Source organism: Miniopterus natalensis, chromosome 18 (assembly GCF_054644295.1).
Source record: "Miniopterus natalensis isolate mMinNat1 chromosome 18, mMinNat1.hap1, whole genome shotgun sequence".
NCBI classification, from domain to species: Eukaryota; Metazoa; Chordata; class Mammalia; order Chiroptera; family Miniopteridae; genus Miniopterus; species Miniopterus natalensis.
The window spans coordinates 36,140,436-36,163,568 of NC_142098.1; the positions used below are offsets into that span (position 1 = coordinate 36,140,436).

Below are 23,133 nucleotides of genomic sequence, written 5' to 3' on the forward strand. Positions count from 1 at the left end.
TATGGGGCGATGTCACACCGAGCCACACTGGCCAGGGCTACATCCTGGTTTAGAGAGAGACCTGAGTGCATGTGTAGCTCTGCTATTCCTAGCTGCGTGTCCTACGACACCTGTAAAATCGGGATGAGAATACCACTGTACAGGGCTGCTCGAGGATTAGGTGAGATGGAGCATCTAGAGCCCTCATAAAGGACCTGGCATATGTTGGGCACTTGTGGTACATGCTCTCCCCTCTCTGTGCTGGCATGTGGCTCTCTCACTAAGTGGTAGACTCTATATCCCTTCTCCTTCAATCTGGCCGACTTATGACTCACTCTGACCAATAGAGTGTGACAGAAATGATGCTGGGCAGGTTGCAGGTCCAGTTCTGAAGAGAACTTGAAGCTTCTGCTTTTGTTCTCTTAGAACTCTAAGGCCACCATGCTGTGGGGAACCCCAAGCTAGTCACATGGAGAGGCCAGGCAGAGAAGACTCAAGGCACCCGGCCAGAATCCAGTCCAGCCCCGACCGAATGCAGCTGCGTGAGTGAGCTCTGGAGAGACCAGCAGTCGTGCCCATTAACCCTCAGCATCATGAGAAATAATGCACTTTTAGTGTTAAGACACTGAATTTTGAAGTGGTTTGTTACACAGTAATAACAATAAGTATACTCTTCTGTTCACTTTTATATTTGAAGTTTTCAGCAATAAGAGTATACATATGAATAGGTATATATGTGAATCAGTAATGGAAGAGATCATAGAAATTGCCCTTTATGAATTGCAACCAGTGTCATTTGCTTCTTTCTTTTTGCCTGAGCCTTTCTTGACTGTCAATCACTGCTTGTCTTCCATGTTTTCCCATCTCTTTCTCTTTTTCTCTATGTGTTTCTATTCCAATGGTGCCAAAATCCCACCAGCCAGTTTCCCCTCCATTTACTCTGTTCCATTGTTCCAACTGACCTTCTTGCTGATCCTCAAATGTGCCAAGCTCTTTCCTGCCTCAGGGTCCTGGCACCTGCTTTCCCCTCTGTCTGAATGCTTTTGACCTCCAAGCTCCTCATGGATCACTCCCTCACTTCATCCAGTTTTCTGCTCAATATTGTCTCATCCTTGATCACCTCTTCAAAAAAAAAAAAAATGGTCCCCTCTGGCACCATAAATAACCCTGTATCCTATTTCATTGTTTTATCTTTATCACAGCACTTAGGACAATCCAAATGAGTCTGTTATCTCACTGTCTAATTGATTAGGACAGGGATCTTTCCATCCGAGTGTTAGAACAGTGCCTGCACCCAGGAGCTGCTCAGTGGGTATTTGGTGAAGGAAAGCTCTGGTTCAATGGCACTGACTGGCTCTCCCCCGACTCTACCCTCTCGCCCTGTTCCACACCCCCCTGGAGGTGGGAGGACGTCATTTCCTCTTGTCCCTTTCCTCTGTGCCCCTATTAGTTGAGTTGCTGTCTGTGGTTCTGAGACCCGACGCTATGGATCTGTCCTTGGTGCTGACCCAGGCTCCCACCTCTGTTACAAGGGGAGGGCAGAGGAGTCCTGGGAAAGGGGCAAGATGACGTGTGACCCCTGCGTGTGCCATCCGAACCACCGAGAGAAGGCAGGCGTCTGAATTCTGGAGGGAGGGGGTGCCCGTGTCACTGTTCAGCAGGTATTTGTTCTACCTACCTATCTTCTTTTTTTTTTAATGGAAAACTTCAAAATACAGAAGTGAACAGAAGAATGTAGTAAACCTCCGTGCACCCATTCAACAAGTACCGACACATGGGGAATTGTGTTTCATCTGCGCCTCCACCCACCTCCTCACTTTCTCTACTATTTTAATGCAAATCCCAGACATGATATCATTTAATTATAGGTTGTATTTTTAATTTTGTTTCTTTCTGTTGAGGTAGGACTTGCACAGTATTAAGTCCACAGATGTGAAGTGCACAGACTGATGCAGTTCTGCCTGTGTGTAGAGCATCCCCACATCACGGCAGGTTCTCTGGCACCCTCCCCCAACTGACGACCCAGAGATGGCCAGGATCCTGACCTCTATCCCCAGAGATTAAAAAGCCACAATGATGGAGTCCAAAGACCTGGGATCTAGCCTTGACTTTGCTGCTGGCATCATTTTCCTTTTGTACGAAACATACCATTCATGCAGAAAGTGCATAAAATATCGAGGTGCATTTTGGACAAATAATTCTATGGCGAACCCCCATGAAATCATCACACACACGTCCAGGGAGACTATCGCCCCTTCCCAGCCTCCAGAGGAAACCACCACCCTACTCATAAGGAACTTTACTCCTACCCCGCGGTCCTTACACTCTGCGCTCAGTCCCTCCTCCCTCCAAGCCTCCAACACCAAGTGGCCCCTGACCCCGGAGACCAAGAATGAGAGACCCCATCGCCAACTTCTCCCTGGTCTCCCTGCCTCCAGCCTCACTCCCCCTGGCCTGTCCCCTGCATGGAGGTGAGGAGGGCTTCCCAATCGCCTGGCTTTGACCACGCCCGCCCCCTGCTCTAAGCCCTGCCATAGCTCCCCATTGGCCGCAGGTGAAAATTCAGGAAGCTTCCTCTCACCCCAGGGGCCCTGCCACGCTTGGAGTCCTCACCTTCCCTCCGCTTCACAGGAGGACCGCGCCTCTGTGCGCACCGCCCCTCCCGCCCGGCAGGCCCTTCCTCCTGCCCCTTTGCCAGCTCCTACCTGTCCTTCCGGCGCCTTTCCTGAGATTCGTTCCTATCGGAAGCTTCCCTGGTCTTCCTCTTTGGAGCTCCCTTAGGCCCTGGTACTTCATGCTTTGCCCACCGTGAGTTTCCAGGCTTGTGACTGTCTCTTTCCAGACCAGGAGGGCAGGGTTGGGTCTGATTCAGCACTGGGTCCCTGGCATCACCTGGTTCAGAAGATGTTTGCTGACTCTCTCTCCCTGCAGCTCTGTCTCTCCCTTGTCCCTGCTCTGTCCTGCTGTCTTTCTGCCACTTAACTAAGTTTCCTGAGACCTTGTCATGAGCTGGTCCCTCTGCCTCGAATGCCGCTCTCCACTCTGTTAGCTTGGCAAACTCCTACTCATCCCTCAGGACCCAGCACCCACTTCATTCTCTATGAAGTGACCTCTGATGTCCCAACGCCCCAACCCTCCAGTCAGGGGTTTCTTCTCTACTTTCCAGCCCAAGCACCCTCCTTATTTACTGCCCTGATCTCTCTCAGGGCTGTGTCCATTGTCCATCTGGGCCCCAGTCTGGGTCCCCCATCAGACCTAGAACTCCTCAGGGGTAGGGTTCTCCAGAATCATCCAGCACAGAAGAATGAATTGCAAATGTTTGTTGAGATTACGTCTGCCTCTGTATCTGTTTGCATGAGCTGGCCCCTCTGTCTGGAATGCTGTCCTCTTTTCTGTTCATATGATGTGCCTTGAGACTTGTCACCAGGTTCTCCTCTTTCTGGCACTAGCCCCCATGTGTCCCTTCCCCAACTCGGGCTCCTCTTGTACCTGCACATCCCTACATCGTAGGCTTACGGCTGTCTGAGCATGGATCTGCCTCTCCCATCAGTCGGGGACTCACCTCCATGGCCCCAGTACCCAGCGCATGGCCAGGAACATAGGAGGATCTCAGTGAACGATGGACACCCATGTGTTTGGGAGGTGGGGCTGCCAAGTGGCTCACAAGACTGGGAGTCATGCTCCTGACATGAGCTCAAGCAAGTGCCTCCACCTCTCATTTGCTCACCTGTCACATGGAGATTGTACAATAGTCTACCTATGCTGGGTGACTGTTGTGTCCCAGGTACTCCATGCTCAGCTTGTTAAATCCTGACCACGACCGCTGTGAAGTAGGTTTTGTCATTATAGTAGGATTTATTTTCACTTCTGACTTACAGGTGAGGCAATATAGGTGCAGAGAGCTTAAGTAACTTGCTCAAGTTTCCCCAGAGGCTAAAAAGGTAGAGCTGGGATTCGAACCCATTTGGCCTGGCTCCAGAGCCTGGACTCCTCACTTTTACAATAACTGCCTCTCAACCCTCTCATGATGATACTAATAAAGACATCCTCATAGCTCCCTGCTGGAGCTGGTGTCAGGCTGGGAGGGAGAGCACACAGGGAACGGGGTCACGGGGTGCTGGGGCCTGGCTGGTGCTCAGCAAATAATATCTATCATCAGGTTTGCTCCTCATGAGGTGCAGGATGTGGCTGCTTCTCCCCATCCTGGGATGCTGAGGACCTCGCCCAATTTCTCCCAGGCCTGCTGAACAGGTGAGGGTGGGGTGCCGGTTGGGAAGTGGGAGGGAGAGGGAGACAGGAATGCAACTCTTATTTGACATAATTTCCCACATTGCAGGGGCTGAAGCAGCGAGCGGAGGAGTGTGCTCTGCCCGCAGCATCCTGCTCATGAAGAGGCTGGAGGGGCTGTCTACAGGGAGGCGGACAGAGGTCTTCCCAGAGTGCCAGCCAGTAGAGAAATTATGAGGAGCAGGGCCAGGACGTGAGGTGCCAGGGAAGGGGTGTTGGCCAAAGCGATGGTGAAGGGCTGGGTCACAGAGCCCCCGTTGCACAGGTGCCCCTCACAGCAGAAGCCCTGGAGGTCGATGTCTGTCCAGGGGCTGGTGGTGCCCATGACGGTGCAGGAGGGCCGGTGGCAGGTTCTGATGTACACAGGGACCGACATATTGTCTAGGGCGGGGCCGGGAACAGTGAGGAGGGGTCAGAACTGCAGGGTCCACAGACTGACATCTGGCCTCCCCCCTGAGACTAGGGCCCTGCCTCCTCCCAGGTCCAGGGTGGTGCCTCCTTCAGACCAGGCTATGCCTCCCCCTCGAGGGGAGCCGCGGCTCTTCTCTCAGGGCCCTGTCTCCCGTCCGTCTGGCTGTCTGACGCCTCTACCCCCGGCGCGCACCGCCTCCAGCCCTGCTGCCCTCCCAGGCCCTCACCAACGGCCATCTCGCCACTGCCCTGGAAGCAGACGCTTTGGTCCTGGTGGCACTGGACGCGCCGGGCCTTGTGCAGGCTGCAGTCCTCGGGGCGGATCCCCAGGCAGGCGTAGCACTCGGTGCCGCTGAGCGTCTGCGGGCTGGGGGCTGGCGACAGAGCGGGACTCACTCACCCTCCTCCACTCACTCACTCACACTCACTCACACTCACTCACCCTCCTCCACTCACTCACACTCACCCACTCACCCTCCTCCACTCACTCACACTCACACTCACTCACACTCACACTCACACTCACCCTCCTCCACACACTCACACTCACTCACACTCACTCACTCACTCACACTCACACTCATTCACACTCCTCCACACACACTCACTCACTCACACTCACTCCTCACACTCACTCACACTCACTCCACTCACTCCTTCACTCACCCACACACTCACCCACTCTCACACTCACACTCACGCGCGGCCCCGTTCTCGCCGGCGCGGGGCGCGCACTGCACCCTGCGCCCCTCCCCGCGCAGAGGGCTCGGAGGCCGGAACCCCGCGTGGGGGAGGGGCGCCCGCGGAGGCCCCGCCCCCGCCCCGCCCGCCGCGCCCTCCCTGGGGCACACCTGGGCTCAGGTTGGGGATGCTGTCGTGCGTCATGAGGTCCCGGTTGCACCAGTCGGTCGTGCAGCCGCGTATCACCGAGTAGTCGGGCGGCAGCGCGTCCTCGTTCGACTCCATCTGGCCCGTGGACGGGCCCGTCCAGCAGCCCTTCTGGACCAAGGTCACGGAGGCGCGGTACCCTGCGGGCGGAGGCCACCGGCCGCCGGCCTGACGCGCGGCTCCGGCCCCTCGCCCGCCCCTCCCCCTCCTCTTCCTCTGCGCCCCCCTCCCCGCCCTTCCCTCTCACCTTCCTCCTCCCTCCCGCCCTTCCTCTTCCTCCCTCTCCCGGGTCAAACGCCCCTCCCCGGGCCCCCTCCTCGCCTCCCTTTCCCCTCCCCCGCTCGTGTCTCCCTCCCCGCGGCACCCTTTCCGCCCCCCCCCCCCCCCGTGTCCTCCCCGGTCCTCCACCTCCCCAGCCTCAGCCTTCCCCTTTTCTTCTACCCGATTCCCACCCCCGTGGCTCCGCACCGCCCCCTCCTCTAACCCCTCACCCAGCGTCCCGTCCCCACCCTTCCCTCCTGCACACCCTTCTCCCCCCTCCCCCTTCCTGCCCCTCACCTGTGTCCAGCGACAAGACCGCCTCAGAGCATCCGTGGGGACAGGAGACACTGGGGAGCTTCATGCCACTGAGGTCAAAGGGCCCGAAGTAGACGTGTTGAAAGCTGTAGCACTGCAGGGCTTGGGACGCTGAGGAGTGGAGCAGGGGGTGAGAGGAGCAGGCCAGGGGTGCCACTGTCCCAGGCCCTCAGGGCTCCACCCTGCATATGACAGCCACGCGGGCCAGGCTGTCTCTGAGGGGAGACCGGCCTTGTTGCCTTGAGAGAACCAGGGTCGTGGCTGTTCTACCTGGTGGCAGAGTAATGGCCTGTCTGCATCTGCCAGCCCAGTTTTCTCCCCCAGCCTGTTCCAGGTCTTAACTCTCTTCCAGGAACCTCTCTAGAATTTAAACAGGGGGAAATGATGCACTCCCGCTCTGCCCAACCCTTTGAGATGTTCAGTTGCACTTAAATGCCACTGATGGAAAACAGACGCTCCAGTGCAGACAGCGGGATGTGTGGCCTTGTACTACACACATGCTCAGCCAGCCCCAGCGAGACGCACACAGGACCCTTTCCGTAAACACTGACATAAATGCAAACGAACAAAACTGACAGGCACAGAGTATCCTGAAGGCACCCACATCCATTCACACACAAAACAACTACCCCCAGGCCCTCCAGGGGAAACCAGACCGAGGCGCCGCACCATGCACACGCAAAATCCTACTCACTGGCCGAAAAACGTGTGGCTGTGGAACCAATAACCCCACACAGAGACCCAGGAGCACAGGAAGTCACACCCGGAGAGGCACAAGTACAGACCCAGGTATCACAGGCACACAAGTAGAGTAGAACACAATTATGTAGCTAGAGGTACACAAAAAAGACCCACAAAAACATGCTATTTAAAAGATACGAGACACATGGAGACACGAGACACAGATACACAGAGCAACAGACACACATACACACAGAGAGAAATACAGACCTACCAGTCACAGAGATGCACAAATATAGACACAGATGTACAAAATTATAAACGCATCTCTTTTATTAAAAAAGTGACGTAAGAGATAAACACACCCATAAAAGCATTTGTTCAAACACCCAGACATCAAAATCTGACACAGAGGAACACACACAAGCACAGAGAACCACAGGACATGGTGACACATTGACACACACACAGCCCTGTCTCCCACGGAGGCGCACACACACCAAGTCAGTTGTGTGCAGACTTAGCCTCCTTCCCACCTCTTGAAATCCTTGTCTTTGTAACCACCTCAGCCAGATGAGTACGTCCTTTTTCTTACCCGAATAGGGGGAAGGGGTTGCCTGAGGAGGAGGCCAAGGTTCCCTGACAGTTTTGGAAAGAGCACCCATTGCCCCCCAGAAGTGCCCTCGAATGCAAGGGGTCGTGGGCATTGAGGATGAGAAAGGCTGAGGTGGCAGGAAGAGAGAAAACGGAGAAAATGACCGATGGGGAAGAGGAATGAAGAGGACAGTCTCAGGGCCTCTCCACCACCAAGACCCAGGAGTCCAGGCCCCCAGCCTCCTCCCTCAGACCCAGGAGTCCAGGCCCCAAGCCTCCTCCCTCAGACCCAGGAGTCCAGGACCCCACCAGGCCCTTCTTGTCATTGGACTCAGAAGCCTGGGTACCTGTGAGGTAGAGCACAGATCCATAGAGGCAGAGCAGGATGGCTCTGGGGACACCCATTGCCAGGTCGTGGAGCCGAGTGGAGACACCGTGGACAGTTTCTCCTGCTTTGATTTCTGCTGGGCTGGTTCTCCTGCAGCGCTCCAGGCATGCCAGCTCCCCAGCCTGGCAGGATTCCTCCACCCCCGCCCTCCCTCTCTAGGGTTGGTCTCCTCCTAGATATTCATGGTAGGGACACAATGACTCCTGGGCCCTGAGGAAGGAGGGGCTGGGGGGCTGGGGACCTGGACTCCTGGGTCTGAGGGGACTAGGGACCTATAACCCTTAATTTTGGAGGAACCTATGTTTTGCTAGCTCTCTGCTCTGTTCCCCACTCTGTGTTCTAGTCTGAGGTTGGCACTCATGGCCTCTTGACCTGTCTTCTCTTCCTCTACCCCAGCACACAGGACCCACAAACTGAGACACATACAGCCTCCAATCCTGGGGCCAGCTCTTCAGACCTGGAGATGCAAACATCACCCCTTCCTGGAAGTTTCTGGGACCCCTCTATCCCCACTCACCCACCCACTCCCAGCATCACGCAGCTCCCTGTCTTTCAGCCATGTTCCTCCTGGGATGGGGCTATCGTCTGTCTCCCCCATCAGGCTGTGAACTCAGAGGCCTCAGGGGATGTTTGCCAGGTTGTATCAATAAGTGAAACAATGTGTGTACAAACAGAGGGGGGGTGGGCGGGAGAGAGACTCGGAGTTATACATGGGATGTAGAAAGACAGCAGTGTGGACAGATGTGAAGGCAGACACACAGACAAACCCAGACACAAAGAGGGACACCCCGATGAACAGGGCATGCCCACAGAAGGTATTTAAAACATGTGTATTAGATTAAGTGAATGAATTTAAAAAACGGGATGAGATAGAGACACAGGCAGACAACCGGAGGGACACACTCTCCCCCGAGGACACAGACAGACCCATGTGGACAGTCAGACATAGGGCCGATGGGGACATCCAGGTGGGGGTCCCTGCAGGCAGTGGGAGCTGGGGCAGAGACCCCAGGCCAGCCCTCCTGACCTGCCTCTCTTCTCCTTGCTTGGAGGAGCTGCCTCCTGGGATCACAACCACTCTCGGGAACCAGGCACATGCGGAGACCTAGAGTCACGGGCCCACATGGGACAGAGTTGACATAATCTCGGTGACCAGGACAGCCTTAACCGTCCCCTAATCTTGACTAAATTTTCCACAGGTTTCTTCCTGACTCTAAGTATAGGCCCCCAACATTCATTTCCTTAGAGCATTTACTTTAGAAAACCTGTCATTGCAAATTCTTTGTCCCTTTGAAATGTAGGTAAATCTCCCAGCCTCTTGTCAGTTTTCCAGCCCAGGAATGCCTTTCTCAAGGACCTGGGAGCCATCCCTCTGAAATGTCATCATCAAGGAAGGTAGCACCCCTGTCTCCCAGCTCCATAGGAGGGTAGGACCTTGAATAAGTGACAATTAGCAAGCAGAGATGGCCTAATCACGAGAAACACATTTGACTCAGGAATGACTCAGGGTGCTGGACACATCCGTGGACCAAGCTCCCGCCGGTCATCCTCCAGCACCTTCTACTAGCCCATCCAGGCCTTAAAAACCTTCCCACCTTTTGTTTCCGTGGAGTTGAGTTCACTCTCTCTCTCTCCTATTGCCATGAATAATGTTTCCTGTCCTCTTTTACTTTGGGGCAACTTTTCTTTGACAGCAGACTCCCAGGCACTGTGGACACTCACCAGGGTTTCAGACTCTCACAGGCATAGCCTCCCTCACCCTCATCTTGCCAAATCCCTGCCCCTCCCATTAGGCATCACTTCCCCCAAACTGTTTTGCATACAAATTATTACTCCTGTTTCTCCCATCCCTGCCCCAGGGGCCATGCTGGAGGCAGTCTATCCATGTTGCGCTCTCATCGATGTTTCTATGTTTCTCTCTCTCCCTCCCCCTTCCTCTCTCTCTAAAATCAATAAAAACATTTTTTTTATTAAAAAAATTAATACAATTAAAATGTAATGACTTATTATCTACATATTATTTTAAGATGTTAAAATTCTAAATTTACATTTATCAAGAAGGAAAGATAATCAGGACAGAAATTGGAAAACAATTATAAAACTAATTAAGTAATTGAATAAGCTTTTGTGAAAAATAAGATGGGGAGGATTTTTCACAGCTGTTATTTCAGCTAAAAGTAGTTGAATCCAGATCTGTTAATGATTGACTTGAAATTACCTCCCACCTCCATGTAAACCATGAAGAAACATTTTTAAGAAATGACTGAGAGGTAAATAAAGAAGTCTTTCATTAAATATGCTTTTTTTAAAATATTTTTTTATTGATTTTTAGGGACAGAGGAAGGGAGAGGGAGAGAGAAACATTGATTGGTTGCCTCCAGTACTCACTCCGGGGACCGGGAATCAAACCAGCAGCCCTTTGGTGCATGGGATGACACCCAACTAACTAAGCCACACTGACCAGGACTAAATATGTTTTTTGCCAATCCAATTACCCAGCCATCTGATTTGAATATTAGACTATTAGATTTAAACTCTTAAGTTTTGAATATTTGGATATCCAACTCAAATTTAAACTCTCAAAAATGATTCACTTTAAATAAGAACATTGAGCTTCCAAAAGACTATAATGATAGACAGAAATGTTGTTTCACCAAATTCTCCCAACTGGGGAATAAATGATCAGATTCCGGTAACTTTATTTCACCTCAAAGGATACTGTAGTTAATCTATTTCAAACTCTGGACATGGAAAAAATACTGAAAAAGAGAATGAATCGAGTGTGGTGGATGCTGTGGTTTGCCACCAAGATCTGTTCAGAAATGAAGGACTTGCTTCTCTCAGCTGGGGCTCCCCACTGGGGATCGAGACCAAGTGCCCTCACCTGGTATCGAACCGGTGACCTCTAGCTGAATGGGATGACACTCAACCATCTGAGCCACACCAATCAGGGCAATAGTTAATTTTTATACTCCTGAAATTTTAAAGCAGTAATAAACAGCTGCTATAATAATATAATTAACAGGCTATTGTGTAATACTCTCTAATTTCCACCCACCTACATTCTTTATGGATTACTAATGGTAATTGTATATTAGTTATTACATAGCGATGACGTGAGGTGACAAGTGAATTTTTGTTTAGAATTCAATAGTTCTGGTCCGTTACAGTAAATAACTAGCAGAAAATATGAACTGCAATATGAAACATTAAATGCAGCCAGTGCACAGATACCAGTAGGGATTTCTTTAAAAGATGCTCTGTGTACCAGGTGGAAAAGCAGTTCCTTGTTTAGAAGCACAGGCTATTTTAGATTATATGAGATCAACAAGGTCTTCCCAGTTTCAAAGTGATTTCTCCTTGGTCATTTGAAGAGCAATCAATGGTAGCTACCAACCCTGTTAGAACAAGACACTTGACTGCCATCTGCTGGACTAGTCTTGCAATAAACTAGAAATCCCTGCCGTCAGCAAAATAACACACTACACAAAAATATGTTTAAAATATTGTTTCCAAAATAATAAAGATGTCTGTGATGTGACTGGCACCTCCTTGGGTAGAGTGCTCTTGTGCAGTGGCCAACATGAACAACTGTACTGGGTGACTGCGGAAAGCCACACAGGTGGGTGGGGCAGATGTTGGGGGAGGGTTGGCTCATGACAAAGAGGAAGACAGGAGTCAGGGTGCACCCTCCCAGCACATGGATGTCTTCACTAACTCAGAAGCTCTCCAAACCCCATCATTTAGGGTTTTTAATGGAGGTTTCATTATGTAAACATGATTGATTAAATCATTGGCCAATGGTGATTGAATTCAAACTCCAGCCCCTTTCCTCTCTCAGGAAGTTTGGGGTGGGGATGGGGCTGAAAATGCTAACTCTCCAGTTACCTGGATCGTTTTTTCTGGTGAAGACCAGCCTCCATCCTGAAGCTATCTAGGCCCATCACTGCCCACAGAGAGTTATTTTATTAGCATACAAAAGACAGTAAATTCCAAACTGAGTTTTAAGAGCACTGTGCCTGGAACCAGGGACAAAAACAAAATATATATTTTTTATTATATCACAAACAGTTTGGCGTTAATTCTATCAGAAATATAAAGCTATTTACAAATTTAAAAATTAAAATGGGGGAAAAGTTTTCTTCCAGTCATTAAGTAAAACGTGAGCTAAAAGAGCCTATAAAGAAAATCATTTAGTTGAGACAAGTAACACCTGCAGGGACTTAAGATTCACTTAGCTGTGTCTCATTAATGCAATAGGCCATTTCACCATAAGATACCCAGTTCTGGTAGGTGGGTTTTGCAGGTGAAATGAGGAATGTTTGCAGGCAGGCCGAACAACGTGCGGTGCACAGGAGACTTAATAAATGTGGCTTTAGCCCCGGCCGGTGCGGCTCAGCGGGCTGGGCGTCGGCCTCACCGTCACCTCCCTCAGCTGCTCGTGATCCCCTCCAGCGCCTCCCTGCCCCCACCCCAACCGCCGGCCCGGGCCGAGCTCGCGGAGTCCTCTCCACCTCGCCCGGCGTCGATGTCCCCTTCCCACGCCCTGCTCACGCGCGGAGCCCGAGAACCACGAGGACGCTCTAAGGGAACCTCAGAAACCAGGGTCATTTCCCGCCCGGTGGCCCCTGGGAAATGTAGTCCAGAGCCGGAAAAGCTGGAGACCCCGGAAACCCAATGGCCTAGGGCCCGCTCCACCCCGGGGGCTTCTGGGAGCCACGCCAGTGCCGCAGTGCGCAGGCGCTGAACCTTGTTTGGCAATCACGCGCGCGGCCTCAACTGTCCGAGAAAACTCTTCGGGGAGGCAGTCCGGCCGAACGACATTGAAATCAGAACTAAGTTTTCAGGAAGGGGAGATGAGGTGAATGCCGGGCAGTGACTCTCTTCAATCTGTGATCTTCTTTCAGTTCCTTTCAAAGTCTCCAGGCTCCTTCCTTTACTTGGGGACTTGGCAATGCCAGGAATTCCCTTCCCCCTGTCTTTGCCTAAGGATTCATTTACAATTTTACAAACAGCGGTTTAATAATTAATTTCTCTTACAGGTCTTCCTTATATCCATACTTTAATCATGATCATCCATCACATGATTTGGGCTTCCCCCAAACTTCCTCTTTTTCTTATCACTCATCACATTGTGTACTTTCATGTGTTTTTAGTATACAAATTATTCTATGTCTATGTCCACTGGTAGAATAAAATGTTCATTAAAGCAAGAATTTTGACTCTTAGATTGTTCATTGATAGCAGGGGTTGGAAAACTATGGCCCACTGGTCAAATCAGGTCCACTGCATGTTTTGTAAGGCTAATGAGCTAAAAGTAAGAATGGTTTTTACATTTTTAAGTGGTTGACAAAGGAAAGATGAACATTCACTGTCCATGAAGTTTTATTGGAATACAGCTACACTGGAATGTTTCTATATTGTCTGTGGCTGCTATCCCATTGCAATGGCAGAGTTGAGTAGTTACAACAGAGACCCTGTCTAAAATACTTATTATCTGTCCCTTTTCAAGGAAAGTGTGCCAACTCCTGCTCTACACTCTAGAGACCAATGCCTAGCAGGTGATGAAATCTAGGTGTGGTCCAAGTTCGATGTGTCACTAAGACATCAGCCATTTACTTAAAGAGCTGGACTTGAAAAAAGCAACCCTTCTCCTAGCAATAGGAAAACAAGAGGCCCCTGTGGATCTAATAGGCAAAGAGAATCCCTGGATGCTGAAAAGTCACCTTTGCCTCAGCTCGTCAGGCAGTGAATTTCGACTGGTGCAATTGCAGAGGTGAGGTGAGTAGATTGTGGAGTTAGGAGAAGGTGGCAGATGAACTGTGAGCACAGGCACGTGGGAGTGAGTCACTGATGCTGTACTTCCACAGGTTCTGCACATGAGCCATGCAAGTCCCTCTGCTCCACTCATGTCATGTCACAGAGAAGCTTCTCTACAAAGTACATTGGTCCCTCTGGATTTTTCTCATCAAGGGCTAGTAATTGCTCATGTTATTATTGTTAATTATTATTATTTTGAACCTGGGCCGACACTTTCTCAGGGATATTCTCAGTTTTCCCTGCAGACACTGTCATTGCTACCAGTGACATTATAATGGTTGCACTGGTGGGAAATGGGATCATAGTGTCCCCAAACTATAACTGGGCTTGGGGCTTTCTCACACCCCATCGCATGAACCTTGGCAATGACAGGCTCACCATCCAGGTATCGGAGTTCTGTTTGGTCAGTATGTTTTTCTTGCCCTCCTCTTAGAAAGTGTCAGGAAAAGTAACTTCGGGTATCGGAGCTTTATCTTGAAATCCTAATATGTTTTCTTAGTTGGGGAAGGGGTGGTGTGTCATATTAAATCTGAAGTTTATAAAGAAATCTGTGGCCCTCATGATTTTTCTGTATCTAGTTATCTGCTTTCCCTTCCTTTCTGTTCTTGGCTTCCTAAGACCTCCTGGTCATCATGTCTCACTATTAGACTTGCCAGAATTCTACTCCTTTCCCTTCCAACCTTTTAAATCTTTTCTTTAAAATTGGGGACCATAGCACCTCCATTTTAGGAATATCGTAAGGAATAAATAAAGTCATATACATGTCTGGCTTTGAGCATGGACATAGAAACTGTGGGTTCATTTTTTTCTTGTTTTCTCTGGGGTCAAGATTGGCTTTGGAAAAACATTCATAAAGAGCTATCCCTTTGGGCAATGAGGAAAAGGCATAACCCTCTTTTCTTCAGGATCCTCTTAGACCACAGGAAAGAGATGTAATTGTTCACTCTGAGTCTCTTAAGGAGAGACATATTCCTTAATTGATTTCCCGTAATGGATATAAAGCCACCCATTGACCACACCAGAGCAGAGCCTGAGTCCTAAATTGGGCCATAGCATTAAGACAAGAAATCCTGAGTTAGGGGTCTAATTCTGGAAGGTTTCCTCTCAGATGCCCAGGTCTGACCCACCCTGCCCTTGGTGCTAGAGAGGAAATGAAAAACACCAGTGAGCAGACATGCCATGCCAGTGCAGGGCCCAGATTGAATATAGGATTGTTTTTTAAAATGTTTTTACTGATTTTTAGAGTGAGAGGAAGGGAGAGGGATAGAAAGCTAGAAACATAGATGAGAAACATCCATCAGCTGCCTCCTCACACCCCCTACTGGGGATGGAGCTCAAAATCCGGGCATGTGCCCTGACCAGGAATCGAACCTCAATCTCCTGGATCTCAGGTCAATGCTCAACCACTGAGCCACACCGGCAAGGCTCAGCTAGGCTCTTAATCTTCTTGGATAACCCCCTCCACTGTCATGTCACCTGGGATATGGTGATCTAGTGCTATGGATATTGGGCCAGTAAATATCCTCTAAATAGAACATAGGGGAGCAGCAAGGGTAGGAAATCAAAGGTCTCTCTCCAAAATAATCCTCTTCTGTTCTCATCAACAAACACGCACATAATATCCTTCTTGATGTTTAAAGCCCATTTATATCTCTAGTAATAGTCTTTGACCACTATCAAGTTGTTCGTTCTTCGCTTTTGTCTTGGCCATATTTGCAAATATTAGTCTCATTTATATATCTTTCCTATTTTATCAAGTATAGTTACTTTTATTTCTATTAATTTATTTTTTATCTTCAAGGCTATCTCCCTTCTACTGTATTAAGCAAAATTTAGCAAAATGCATGTTGACTTTAAAATGTTTTTTGCACAGTTTAGAATTATTTCCTCAAATTTATTAAATTAGGCAGGCTGATAATGTTATTCAGAGTCTCTATATTCTATTTATTTTTATATGGACTTTAAATACATAAAATGTTTGAAGTATTATACAACTGTAAATTTTTTTCAAGAGTTGTGTTTGTTATTTTACAGTCCTAACTGGTCCTAGAAATGCCCAGGTACCCCAAATAAACTTAGTTAAAATGGATAATAGGACACAAAGTTGTCCACGCCATGCACTGTAGCAAGGCTTTTCTTAGGTCACATAACGATAATCGGGGAAAATGTTCCAAAGGCAGAGAGAAGACTATTTTAGTTCTCTCTTTTGAGGAGAGAACTTCTCTCCAGCCTTGTCCCTACTCTGTTAATGTTCCTATTTTTACTTATTGGTCTTCACTTCTAGACTCCGTGGCATAAGCAATTTTAATTCCTTGGTTCTGCGAATGTCTTCTGAAGAGGAACTCACATTATCATCCGTGTGGCAGCAAATTGGTTACTGTGCACCAGCTGCTGCCTGCTGCAGGGATGCTGACAGCGCCAAGGTCTACTACCTCTATTTATTTTTGTAAATGGAGTGACATTTTCAGGTAGATACGTGTTAAACTCCACTTAGTCTCCTTCTGTTTCCTAAAGCTTTTTATGTCTAAAAAGGCAATTATCAATTTGAAATCCTATAGGATTAAGCCATTAATGTGAACAGAAAAACCTACTTTTGTGGAGACTACACTGAATTAGAGGGTACCTGCCCAGTCAATGGAGATGACACTGCCTGGCTCCATCAACCATTCACCATCAAATACTGGCCAGCATCATAGCACTTTCTAATTTTTAAAGGGAAACAAAATCTCTGCATTGTTTAAAAGTAGGCATATAATCTAAAAATTTTAAACTACAGAGTGGGGAAAAGAAGTCATAAACAGCCCATTTTCTGCCGTTATGTAGCCTATGTTTAGAAAAATGTTATTCATAAATTTGTATCCACATACCCTAAGTAAAATGCTAGTAGGTCATATACAACTTGGAAGAGAACTAGTTTACTTCCCCAAAGTAGTTTCAGACGTATTTATATATCCAATAACATGAAGTAGGATTTCGCAAATGTGAAAAAAGGTGAAATTTGTTAATATTACATTTGCCACACTAAGGAAAATAATACGCACACTCTCTTTCTCTCCAGATCGTCTGGCTTTGAATAAAATAAGCAGCTTCCGGGCATTGACATTATGGCTTCTAGTGACTTGGTAATGGGGACTCTCTTCCTCTTCCAGACTGGAGTTGGGCTCCTAGGAAATTCCTCACTCCTTTATTTTTATATATTGACTTCACTCACTAAACATACTAGACCCATAGATCTAATACTCAGCCAGTTGGCCTTAGCCAACTCCGTGGTCCTTTTCTCTAAGGGAACCCCCCAGATACTGGTTGCTTTTCGTTTTGCATATCGCCTGGGAGAAGCTGAGTGTAAGGTTAGCCTTTATGCTCACAGAGTGGCCCGGGGTGTTTCTCTCTGCTCCACCTGCTTCCTGAGTGCATTCCAGGCCATCACCATCTGCTCTGGTGGTTCCACGTGGGCAGAACTCAAGTGGAAAGCTCCTAAATTTGTCCAGCCCTCCTGTTCCCTCTGTTGGGTTCTTCATCTCCTGATAGCTATTATTGTGCCACTGAAAACGATTAATGCAGGGCATACTATAAACATTACCAGCAAGAATTTTGGATTGTGCTCTCAAACAGAGCCTGAGTCATCTGCGACCCCGTTCTATGCATTCCTGTTTTTCTTCCTTGATATTTTGTTTTTGGGACTCACGGGTTGGGCCAGTGGTTCCATAGTGATCTTCTTGCAAAGACACAAGCAGAGAGTCCAATACATTCACCACACCAGGCTCTCTCCCAGAGTATCCCCGGAGACCAAAGCCACTCACACTATCCTGCTTCTGGTGACCTCATCTGTTTCCTTCTATTCTGTCTCCTCCATCTTATCACTTTACGTGACTTGCTTTGTCAACCCAAGCCTGCGACTGGTGAACATCACTACATTCCTGGCTTCTTTTTTTCCAGCTTTCAGCCCCTTTGTGCTCATCAGCTATAACAAACAACTCTTCAGAACTTACTTTGTCGGTTGCAGTAAAATGAAAATCTTCAAATAGCCCTTTTATGAACAGCTCTCATTCATTCAACACATTTTAAGCACTCAATATTCGATGACTGGGGCGGGGTGTCTCCCTGTAGACTCATCTGAAACTTATCCTGGTGATTTTTCAATGTGAGATTTCGCTCCTGTGATTTAATTTAGTTTTCTAAACTCATTTCTTATTTTCTCTTTGAATATTGCCTTCCAATGCAGCAAATGAGGTTTCTTCTCCTGCAAAAACTGCACAACCCTCCTGGCCAGTGTGGCTCAGCAGTTAAGTGCCAACCTAGGATCCAGGAGATCGAGGTTCGATTTCCAGTCAGGGTACATGCCCGGGTTGTCAGCTCGATTCCCAGCAGGGGACCTGCAGGAGGCAGTGGATCAGCGACCCTCTCTCATCATTGATGTTTCTATCTCTCGATCCCTCTCCCTTCCTCTCTCTGAAATCAATAAAAGAAAAAAAGACATATAAAAAATTTTTTTTTCAAAAACAAAACACTATACAACCCAAAAAATTACCCTAATGAAATGAGCCTATCTAATAACCCTCATGGAAGACCCACTTGATAGCTGCTCTGCTACACATGATTTGAATTAGCATTTTAAGGCCTCATTCCTTAATCAGCTAATGACCAGCAGGCATCGAACTTTGAAGATGCATTTAGAAGGGCATCAGTGAAAATGTGGAGTAAGGGAAGGACTGAATATTTTATATAAAGGATTTGCTCTTAGTTATGCCTGTGAGAAACTAGCAATGAGATTGTATTTTTAGAAAAAGGATCCTTAACTTTAAGAGATACTAAGGTATTTATGAATGAAATATGTTGGATTTGCTTCAAAACAATATAGGATTGGGAGAAGTGGGTAGGGGTAGCGATAAAACCAAATTGCTTATAAATTGATAACTGTTGATGCTGGTGGTAGGTATATGAGGATTCATTTTACTTTTCCATAACTATACATGTATATACATATATATTAAATATATCTTTATTGATTTCAGAGAGAGGGAGAGGGAGAGAGATAGAGGGAGTCATTGATTGGCTGCCTCCTGCACAACCCCCACTGGGGGTCGAGCCCACAACCCGGGCATGTGCCCTGACTGGGAATCGAACCTCAGTCTCCTGGATCCTAGGCCGATGCTTAACCACTGAGCCATGCCCGGCCAGGCAAAATATATTTTTAAAAGCCAATAAACAAATTCCCCTCCTCTCATGCAGTCCTCAAAATTGTTGCCCTAGCCGGTTTGGCTTAGTGGTTAGAGCGTAGGCCCACAGACTGTAAGGGTCCCAGGTTCAATTCTGACAAAGAGCACGTATCTCTGTTGCAGGCTCAATCCCTGGCCACGACGTGTGTGCGGGAGGCAACCAATCGATGTGTCTCTCGCATCAATGTTTCTCTCTCCTTTCCACTTTCTCTGAAAAGCAATGGGAAAAATATCCTCGGGTGAGGATTTTTAAAAAGATTGTTATGGTGGTTTTTTTTGTATTTTCTTCCATTTGAAATATAACTTAAATCTATGGGAAAAATATACTTTGGAGTATTGTTGGGATTGGAACTAATTTATGTAGTTTGGGAAAGAACTGAATGTCACCAAATTTAAGTGTATACTCATAGGTTCAGGGCAACTTTTCCCATTTTTAATAGAGTTTCTATTAAGTTTTTCTTTAAGTATTGCATATTGCAACTATGATGTAACAAATTAACTTTTTCTTTCCTAACAGGTTGCTGCTGGTATTAGAAACTTTCACTTTTATTATTTAATATCTGGTTGCTACTGAATTCTGAATAATTCCAGTTGTTTTTATTTGGTGATCCCTTTTCTTAGAAAAACAAAAATATCAGAGGTACAATAAAATGTTTACTTTACCTATAATGATTATTTTTCCTCAATGAAAAAACATTTATTGCTTTTATTATGACCTTGTATGGGAGCTCATTAAAAATTCAAGCAGGATCAGACTGACATCATGAAGATGGCAGAATAGGAAGTCCTGGCCCTAGTTCCTCCACAGAAACATGGATTTAACAATGGTACTTGGGCCGAAATACTTATGAAAGTTCCAGAACCCAGTTAAAAAGTTGTAAGCACAGTCCTGGACAGGTGGCTCATCCTGTACACCAAAAAAGGTTTCGAATTCAATACCAGGTCAGGGCACATGCCCGGTTTTCGGCTCGATCCCCAGTAGGAGGCATGCATGAGGCAGTGGATCAATGACTCTCATTATTTATGTTTCTATTTCTCTCCCCCTCTCCCTTCTCTCTCGGAAATCAATAAAAACATTTTTTTTTAAGAAAAGTTATGCTGATTTGCACTTTTTCCCATAAAACATCTTTGATTCATTATAAAATATCTAAATATTATGGCAAATAAGTTGCCAATCTTTTTCTGCATCTTAAATTTGATGCTCCAAGAAGATGTAATAACACTATTTTGTAGGTAATAAAACCGTGGATTATTGCATTATCATCACTATATATTTCCTAGGCATATATAGTGGCTGGTAGTCAGATAATCAAACTAACACATACCAAGCTAGACAACACTGTACTGTTTTTCAATCCCAGCTGGACAGTGATCCACTTTCATAATCACCATGGTATGCACATAAAAGAAATGCATATAAAAAAAAAATCTCACAAATATTACGTCATCTCCAGTTACTGATATTACTAGAAACACACAATGTGACAGACCTCCTCACATCTCTGTCAGTCCCTACAGAGACCTTCGCACAAATCCCCATGGTCACAATATCCGTTCACAGTCAGTCATCACTATTGCTTTCCAACAGTGGCATATAACCTCCAACAAAAACTGCCTTACACATGAGGAGACAATGATTCACAACGGCAGAAACTATCCCATGAGTATAAACAACTCCACGCAGGGTCCCAGACAACCAGTCGGACCCACAATTTCACCCAGAGCAGCACAACCCATCCGTTCCACTACCAGACCCTGCCCCAGTCTCTCGCACCCAGGTACGCTCGCGGCCCGCTCAGGGTCATTCCCACGGACTTCACCCGGGATGCCTTGCTCACTGAGGCCTAAGTCCCTGATCACCCTCCATCCCCATTTTTGCCTGTTCTGGACTCCCGAATGCGTCCCTCAGCCTTCGCTGAGAACCTTTTAATTCGCCCTTAGCCGCGCCGAAGACGCCTGAGCTGCCCGGCTGGCCCCAGCAGGGAACCGCTCCCAGCAGCAAAGCCTAGCACTCCAGGACGGCTTCGGGCTAAGCGCCTTTGACGCTGGGCCGAGTTGCATCCTGGGAGCCTTCTGAAGGTCCCAGCTTCCGGGAATTGGCCTACTGTGGACTACGTTTCCCAGAAGCCTCCGGGCACATGTCTTTTCAGGAAGGGGCGAGTTTGCCTGTGAAGAGCCTTCAAAGCTTTGGTCTTTGGGTCGCTTTCCGGTGTCCCCAAGTTCTGGGACTCGGCGCGGTGAGTTGGTCGCGTCCCAGGAAGTAATCGGCGCCGGGTGAGGGTGGCAGGGCTCAGCGGAGTTCCCCAAAGCGGGACTGGAACGGGCAGCGAGGGTTGGGTGACACCGGGAGGCGCTGGAGGGGAGGAGGCCCGCGTCGCGCACCAAGCGTGTCGTGTCCGGAGCCTCAAGCCTGAGCGTGCGCGAGCGGCTGAGAGGGACGGTGTGTGACAGGCAGCGAGACAGGGCCAGCTGTGTCTCGGCCCCCTGCCTTTATTTGTAGGCGTGGTTCGCTGTGGCTGTGTGCGCTAAGCTCCCTCTAGAGCCTAGACTCTCTTAGGGCCTGCCAAAGGCCAGTGACCCCAGGGAAGGAGGCCCTGTACCGAACCCCAGACTGAACGGTTCAAGCAGGAGCGTCTAGTCCTGGGGTGGGAACTTTAGGTCTGGAAGTTTGCTCGCCACAGGCTCCTGGGCGGACGCGAGGCGAAGGTCTCAGGTGTTGGAAATGTTTCCACCGTGCTGCAAATAAGGACACAAGAAATCGAAACTAACTGGGCGAGGCAAACGCCTTCAGCAGTAGCGTGCGCAGCCACCCAAAGCAAGCAAGCGGCCCATGGGAGGAAGTCGTTGGGCTTTTATCCCTAAGGCGGTTCCCCTGCGCCTGCCCTATTGGTCAGGGCGAGGCTTCACAGTCTAAGCCCATTGGCTAATTTGGAAAGGGGCGGGCCCTTGGATTGGGCAATTGGGCACGTGTACTGAGTACAGAATCGGGGCCGCTGCGGTTAACTGGAGGCTGCGGAGGTGGGCATCTATTCAGTTTGGCCTCTTCTAAGCCCTTTGACAAAAAAGATTATTTCCTTCTTACACAGGTAGGGTTCCTAGAAGAGCCACCTCTCCTTGCTCCTTGGGGGCCAGCCGCGGGCTTCAGAGCCACGACAACCAGACCTCAGTCCCCAAGAATTGCTGTCGACTCAGAGATAAGAGTCCAGCCTCCCTTTGAATTCGATTTGGTTGTATGTGGATGAAGGCAGATGTGGCCTTTTTGGTTCTGTTTTTCTTTTTTAGTTAAGCCTGTCTGCTCCAAAAAACACTGGTGTCTCATGATTCCTCTTTCCCCTCCAGCTGCTGTCGGGTTTCTAAGAAGGACCCCGAGGAGGAGGAAAGAATAGTTGCCTGTTTGGAAATCGAAGTTCAGGTGAGTTTGTGTTTCTTTTCTATTCGTACAATTGCTTTTGCTTTTAGATCACGAGAATATTTGCTTTCCTTAGCCTGAAATATCTTGACTAGAAGTGTCTATCGTGGGTCTTCCCTCTGGTGAGTGACCCACCACGCTGATGCATCCCCCTTCCCAGTGGTCCCATATTGCCCTTTTCGTCAATTAATAGCCAACTGTTCATGTGGCAAATTGTTCAATTCCTTCAGGGCATTCTCCCTTTCTGAGTGTTCTCCTGGTATCGAAATACACCTCCTGGAGTCAGGGTACATGCTCCATGCGTGGTGTGCAGGAGGCAGCCGATCAGTGACTCTCTCATCATTGATGTTTTTGTCTCTCCCTCTCCCTTTGTCCCTCTGAAATTTTTTTAAAAAAAAAGAAAGAATAAAGGAAATACACCTCCTGGAGATTACTGTTAGAGCTTTATTTTAGATTATGATTACTTGGGGAGATTAATATTTAGATAGTATGGTGTACAACCTATTTTTTATCTTCTCTACAGTCATGATTTTTAAAGCTCAAAACAAGATAGGAGAGAATTGATAGTTTCAGTTAATAATTTCAGTGTTGCGATGCTTTTAGGAGCAGTAATGTGCTTGAGCTTTGAGCATAGGGCTTTGCAGTGTGCGCCAACAAGGGCAGAGACTTTCATATAATCTTTTCATAGAAATCTAACACTGCTAAGCACAAGTTGTTTCAGGTCCAACTCTGTGTAGGTTGTGAGAGGCAGGCAGTACTGTGTTGCGGTTAAGAATGTGGCTCTGGATCTAGAGCATCTGGATTCAAATCCTGGCTCTGCCTTTTCCCAGCTGGATGAGCTTAGACAAATGATTCAGGCTCTCCTTGCCACATTGACAAAATCA

At 48.1% G+C, this 23,133-nt stretch overlaps 2 protein-coding genes across 3 annotated transcripts; one reads left to right on the forward strand and one right to left on the reverse strand.

The window, feature by feature from the left end:
- Positions 1-4,387: 4,387 nt before the first annotated feature.
- LYPD5 (LY6/PLAUR domain containing 5) lies at positions 4,388-7,821 on the reverse strand. Its single transcript, XM_087827438.1, has 5 exons — positions 7,764-7,821; positions 6,124-6,252; positions 5,529-5,705; positions 4,905-5,051; positions 4,388-4,647 (listed from the first exon to the last, which is right to left on the reverse strand). Exons 1-5 carry the CDS (start codon positions 7,819-7,821, stop codon positions 4,388-4,390), a joined length of 771 nt encoding a protein of 256 aa, XP_087683564.1.
- Positions 7,822-13,456: 5,635 nt separating this feature from the next.
- LOC107542230 (vomeronasal type-1 receptor 1-like) lies at positions 13,457-17,900 on the forward strand. 2 transcript variants are annotated; one of them, XR_015716035.1, is made up of 4 exons: positions 13,457-13,580; positions 15,909-16,047; positions 16,683-16,746; positions 17,847-17,900. XR_015716035.1 is itself a non-coding variant. In XM_087827247.1 (3 exons), exon 3 carries the CDS (start codon positions 16,729-16,731, stop codon positions 17,647-17,649), a length of 921 nt encoding a protein of 306 aa, XP_087683373.1. In that variant the 5' UTR covers positions 13,457-13,580; positions 15,909-16,047; positions 16,683-16,728; the 3' UTR covers positions 17,650-17,787. The 2 variants fall into 2 exon arrangements, 1 of the variants encoding a protein (XP_087683373.1); XM_087827247.1 differs by lacking the exon at positions 17,847-17,900 and having other exon boundaries at positions 16,683-17,787.
- The last annotated feature ends 5,233 nt before the right edge of the window (positions 17,901-23,133 follow it).